Source organism: Dendrobates tinctorius, unplaced genomic scaffold (genome assembly GCF_039654945.1).
Source record: "Dendrobates tinctorius isolate UK_male_01 unplaced genomic scaffold, ASM3965494v1 ptg000083l, whole genome shotgun sequence".
NCBI classification, from domain to species: Eukaryota; Metazoa; Chordata; class Amphibia; order Anura; family Dendrobatidae; genus Dendrobates; species Dendrobates tinctorius.
The window spans coordinates 15,563,209-15,570,000 of NW_027361751.1; the positions used below are offsets into that span (position 1 = coordinate 15,563,209).

The 6,792-nt window shown below is 43.1% G+C and overlaps 1 protein-coding gene across 1 annotated transcript in view; it reads right to left on the reverse strand.

Annotated features, from left to right (window-relative positions):
• AP3B1 (adaptor related protein complex 3 subunit beta 1) overlaps window positions 1–6,792 on the reverse strand; it is a 351,534-nt gene that overhangs the window by 237,582 nt on the left and 107,160 nt on the right. Inside the window, exon 8 of the mRNA XM_073584144.1 lies at window positions 9–155. Coding sequence (XP_073440245.1) covers window positions 9–155 — 147 coding nt within the window. The remainder of the gene's footprint in view (window positions 1–8; window positions 156–6,792) is intronic.

The window sequence follows — 6,792 nt, forward strand, 5'->3', positions numbered from 1 at the left end:
GGTCTTACCGCAGCATTTCGGCTTTGCAGCAGAGGTTTGGTGTTTCTTAATAGCAGCCTGTGGTCCGGATCCATCGTATACGGCTTCTTCTGGTCAGCTGGTTTCTCATTCTCATCATCTGATTCATAAAAGTTGTTTGCATCTTCTATTTCATCCTGTAAAGGTCCATCAGAAAGGTCCCATCAGTGAGAGACGAGAAGAACAGGGAATGGCACCGCGCGCAGAGGAAATGGGATTCGACGCAAAAAAGCTGAATTTCAGCATGAAGAATATCACTTTCCAAGAAGCTTAATGAACATTCACATTACTGCTAGTTATGGCACAGATTGAGGAAATGGCACAAATTCTTGACAGGTGCATGCCGCACCTACAGCCCAGCAGTCCAGAGCCCGACTTTACAGGAGGACGCGGCATCAGGCCGATACTTCCATCTGAAAATGGATGGCAACCTCAGACAGCGCCAAAGCTGTGGCCCCTGATTCATCAAAGCTTTTAAGTAAGAATTTTAGTGTAAAAAGCTTTGAAAAGCCACAAAATCCTGGAGCGACGCGGTCAGCACTAAAACGTTGCTACTTTTGGAGGGTTGAAACCATTTTTTACCAAAAAAATCTGGCAAACTGGGTCCTGGCAGTCCTCACGGGTTAAGTTCCAAGAAGAGCTGTGGTAGTTCTTATGCTAAAAATCTCACTGCGGTCCCCAAAGAAAACGCTGCTTTTCAGGCGAGCCGGATTCATTAAGGGGTGTGCGTCTCTTAATAAATCTGGAGCCTCTGACTACAGCACACTCCCTCATCAAGACCATCATGAAAAAAGCTGGTCTTGATGAACCGGGGCCTGTATGTATGCTTTAACAACAAACAGTCGAAAGAGATAATAATGCTCTAAAATAACACATGGAAAGGGGTTAAAATAGAAAATCAGAATTGTTAAGGTAATAAGTCATCAGGACTGATGGCTTAAAACAAATCTTTCAAAATCAGATTTTACAATGCAAACTGCATACATAAATAAATCATAAACCTGAGGAAGCTGGTATACAGGTAACGAGTTCAAGCAATTAATACAGGTAATGAGTGCAGAGTAGGAGGGATTCTTAGGCTGTGTGCACACGATGCAGATATGCAGCGTTTCCGCAGCGTATTTTACCGCGCAGAAACGTTGCATATCCGCATTGTGATGTACAGTACCTTTAAAATGAATGGAAAAAAAAAAACGCTGTGCAGACGCTGCGGATTTTTCCGCGCGGTTTTCCTGCAGTACAAAATCCGCAGCATGTTACTTCTTTTGTGCGGTTTTCTATCTCCCCTGTCTCCAAATCCGCAGGGGGAAAACCGCAATGGAAAACCGCACAAAAACCGCATGAAAACCGCGTGAAAAATGGAAGAAATCCACAGGAAAAATGCAGGTCATTTGACCTGCGGTTTTCTTCCATTCTGCACGGAAAAATCCGCAGGGCTCAAAACTCCGTCTGCACTCAGCCTTAAAGAATAGCAGGTGGTTCAAGTGGTGGCCTATAAAAAGGTGTCTCATTACCAAGATGCCACACAACAAACAGCTCATGATGGGTAAAATCAGTGAGTTGCCTCAAGACCATTGCAACCTTATTATTGCAAAACATACTGATGGCATTGGTTACAGAAGAATTTCTAAACTACTGAAGATTACAGTGAGCACTGTTGGGGCCATAATCTGTTTGAAGGAAAATATAATTATATAACAGTAGTAGAGTTACATTCAGTTGACAAAAAGACAAACTGGATCAGCACCTGCTGATTGTGATACATAATTAATTTCACCTTCCCTCAAGGAAACAAATTTAACTGTAGACAGAAATTATTAGACATTTGTTATTTCTCCCTTTTTATTTTATAATCGTTTTGCATATTTGTGTGTGTTGTTTTATTTTTACTTTATAATATATTTTCTTGTAAGCACTGTATTTTTATTTGAAAAAAATCCATGACAGAATAGCTGTATAATTCTGGTACTAAAATGAGCATTTTGAGATTACAGTTAAAAATTCCGCAGTGTGCACTGCGGATTTTCATTTTCCATAGGCTAAAAGGGTACTGTACAACGCAGCAGAAACTGCTTCGGACCCGCAGGACCAAAACCGCTGCAGATCCGCAGCAGAATCCGCAACGTGTGCACACACCCTACATGTATTCCATCTCTGCTCCATAATCTGGCTGACAGCTCCTCAGTGGCCCTCCTATTTTTGCAGGAATCGCTCACTGAAGGCTGTACTAAGCAGTCAGGCTGGGTGATTGCGTGCGTGGAGACCGGATACACTTGAACTCGTGAGGTTTCTAACTTTTTAGCTGAACTCAAAGAACTGGTCTTAATATTCAGATTATGCAGCCATTTGGGCATGGATTTTCAATAAATAAATAATAATAAGCCCCCAAACGGGCTCACAATCTAAATTCCCTAACTGTATGTCTTTTGGAATGTGGGAGGAAATCGGAGAACCCGGAGGAAACCCACGCAAACACGGGGAGAACTTCCTTGCAGATGTTGTTCTTGGTAGGATTCAAACCCAGGACTCCAGCGCTGCAAGGCTGCAGCGCTAACCACTGATCCACCGTGCTGCCCAATGCACTTAGCCTTTTTGCCTGACCAGCTGTCATAATAAAAGCTAATTTCAATGTCAAAATAAGCATAAGATATTTACAGATTCACAACTTTTTGTGAACTTTAACAGCGAAAATTATTTCCTAGAAGTATATGGCGTTTCACTTTGTGAACTCTTCCCTACAGATAAGATTTAGTCACAGAGAAGCAGATCTGCTACATGGAGCCACTAGGACTCTCCGGTCCACATGTTGCAGATATAGTGCAGTTTTAAAAAGAAAACGGATACAACCTCCGTGGCGGACCAAAGTCTCGGAAAGCTAAATGTTAACCAAACTCAAAGATAGAATATGAACTTGCTCAAAAGGTTATCAGGCATTTAAAAAAGAAAAAAAAAAAAAGAAAAAAAACATACCTGCCTTCATCCAAAAACAGCCACGCCAGTCGAATAGAGCTGCAGAATCAGACAACACAAAGTTGTGCTGCAATACCGAATACAACCTGCGGCGGTGGGGTGAGTTTTTGGGACATACCAGCCATTTGTGTCTGATTGGGGAAACTCGCCACACTTTTTTTTTTGCGCAAAAACGTTTATAGGAATTTTTGGCAAAAAAAATCCAATATATCAAAAAGGTCCCTTTAGATTTTGGCCAGGATCACAAAAATTATAATTAAAAATGACCATGCTTGAGACAAATGGTGGCACGTCTGATCACCACTGGCGAGTAAAGCTGGGCTTATGCAAGTTGATGGTGGGCATTCAGGGACCGCCAACTAGCTACGTTTGCCAATCATCTGTTGTCTAAAGTGAATTTGTCTCCAGGTTTTTATCAAGCCATCAGAGATCAGCATGATGTGGGGTCCAAGACCAGGATACTAGCGATTTGTTACATACTAGGCTGCTTGTTGCAGTTTTAATAAAATTATAGTTTTCTCTGCTGCAGATCTAGCAGTTCTCTGAATGCCGAGCTCTGTATAACCCTGCCCACGCCACTGATCGGCAGCTTTTATGTACACTGTGCATAGGCAGAAAGCTGCCAATCAATGGTGGAGAAGGACTGAACTAACTGACAGCAGGCCACATAGACCCTTAGTTATTATCTCCTGCTGATAAAACTGTGATTTTATAAAAACTACAGCAAGCAGCCCAGTAAGTGACATATCTGGAATCAGGGTCTCTGCCTCTACATTCTCATGCTCTCAGATTAGGCAACAAAAACCCGGTGTCAGATTTCTTGTTTAGCAATAGTAAACCGTGGCACTACTGTACTTGGTGCTCACGTAGGTTCCCAAACCTTTCCAACAGTAGGTGGAATAGTATGGCAATGTCGAACTCCCCTTGTTTGGTGCGGGCTCTGGCGCTGATATATACAGCTGACATGTGGCCGCGATCGCAATTCCACCCGCAGCTGTTAACTAGTTAAATGCCGCTATCAATCTCTGACAGCGGCATTTAACTCGTGTTTACCAGAACCACGTCGGAAATCCCGCCCATCGGAGACCCCATCACATGATGGCGGGTCAACGATGGGTCGGCATGACAACTGGAGGTCTCCAGCAGACCTCTGTGGTTGTCATTGCCAGACTGCTATGAGCGCCGCCCGGTGGTCAGCACTCATAGCAAGTGAGCATTTCAGATACACACAAGCAATCTGATCATCGTCTGTGTGCTGCAGAGCCAATCGAAGTACTGCAGTTTCTAGTCTGCCATGAGACTATTGAAGCATGCAAAAAGTAAAAAACGTTATAAAAAATATTAAAAAATAAAATTTCAAATTACCCCCTTTCGCCCCATTCAAAATATAACAATTAACAAAAAAAAAAAAAACAAATATACACATATTTGATATCGCCACATTCAGATTTGCCGATCAAAATGGTGTAACGAGAAAAAAAAGAGTCCAAACGCCAAAACATGGATTTTTGTTATAACTCACCGTAAAATCCTTTTCTCCAAGACACTCATTGGGGGACACAGGACTGTGGGTGTATGCTACTGCCACCAGGAGGCTGACACTAAGTGAATGAAAAAAATGATAGCTCCTCCTCCGCAGTATACACCCTCGCCCTGGTTGCCGGTGAGACCAGTTCATGCTTAGTGTCCTAAAAGACACACATGGTCTGTTTTTTTTCCAGACTCTTTCATTTTTTCTATGAAGATGAGACAGGGGTGACAGACCCTATTGAAAGGGTCCGATCTCCCCAAACCAACAACAGGCGAGCACGTGGAGTGTCGCCTCCACGTATCCTCTCCCGCAACGTGGGATATGATGCCGGACTCAGCCCTGACCACCTTTTTCTCATTCCCTTAGTGTCAGCCTCCTAGCAGCAGTATCATGCACCCACAGTCCTGTGAGGCGAAGAAGAAATTACATTTTTTTCGTCGCTTTAACATTGCATTAAAATGCAATAACAGGAGAGGAAAATATCGCATCTGCACCAAAATGGTAACAATAAAAACATCAGCTCAGCGCGCAAAAATAAGCCCTCACCAAGCCCCAGATCACGAAAAATGGCACAATTTTTTTTAACTTAGGAAAATTTACAGCTTTTAATTTCAGTGATGAAAAAAATTCCTTTGACATCAGCGACTCACAGGTTGCCTTATATTACAGTAGCTCAACCACATTTCACCCGAGATTACAGAATTATTGCCAAAGGAAAATAACAAAATACTTCCATAATTTCTGGCGCTATGCTGACGGAAATAGTCGGGGAGGGTAGGCTGAGCAGATTTGTTCCTCTGATCCTTCTTCTTAAACTAGAAAAATTCCATTAACAAAATCCACCAGCGTTGATTTGTAATGCAATTACCCTAATGAAACACATCACGCTTTTGCTTACTGCGCTGTCGGTGTTATGGGTCACGAGACGCTGCCTTCATTGGCAGTATGCAAATTAAGAATTTCATTAATACGAAAGAAAGAAACACAAGTGTATACCAACGGAGTTTAGCGGAAAGATGGAGCGATAATTGATGGATCTTGTTTATCGACAAGTATAATGCCATATAATGCCTTCCTTGTGTCTCTGCCGCGTCACAATCCAAACATTCTCTGACACGGACCGACCGGATACAATCAATGCAGAGAGCGCTACAAAGGATAGTGACAAAGAGGCCGCCCGCCTCCAGTGCGCTTTTATCTGCAGGCTTTCTAGTAAGCAAATCTTGTTTTGGGAGCTTTGTCACAAAGTGCACTACTACTATATCTCCCATAATGTGCTTTTTTTTTTTTTGCTAGCATTCCCTATCTAGCTTGTGACTGCTGCAGCCAAACAGAAGCTCCAATGTTCAAGTGCTGCACTACCAGTTTTAGCGCTCAGCACTGAGTGGTGATGTCAGTAAAGTATGACAAGTGACCAGTACGGCCAGCTGGATGCTTCCAAATAAGTTTCTGCTGACCGCCACTACAACCTAGAAAAAGATATAGAAATAATTGAAGGAGTTTTCCACCAATTTGTATTAATTAAAATTTGACCCATGGTAGTCCAAATATTATTTTATACATACATTGTAAGACAGCGCTTACTGCATGTGTTGGGGGACACTCACTTGGCAACGGGAATAAGCACACAGGACCGCTTTTGTCACACAAACAGTCCATTCGATTTATTAAAGCATCATAAACTCCACCGTACGCCATGTTACACTTCACAAACCTCACATAGTCCAAAGCACTTCATAGTACACGACATTAACACGCAGTCGCTAAACACACCTGACCTCGCTTCACCCAGTTACCGTGGATGACAGCACAGTTCATTATAATCCATGAAACATAACAAGCACCAATACTCTGTTCCAGTGGCAGATACAGGTCTGCCGTTATTATAACCCCATTTTCTGGAGTTACCTTACAGGACCTACTGCTCCATATGCTGACTATCACTGTCCTTGCAACCAGGGCACTCCCAACAGTCCAGACCCTCTGAAGGACAGTAGCTCCCCCCACGCAGTGCCATCACAGACACTGCACATATGGCCTCTCCATGTGCTCTTCAGGAAGTCCACTCCTAGGACCTCTCCATGTGCTATTCAGGAAGTTAGGACCTTCCAACACACAGGCCTTCCAGGACCTTACATCACAGACCATGTGACCCAAACCTTGGTCACATTACGTAGCTATAACCACCCCTATAGGTGGGCGGTGTATGTGTGATTAGTCAGTCCCGCCCAGCTCTCCAACTAACCCTGTAAGCCCCCCTTATAAGTAAACAA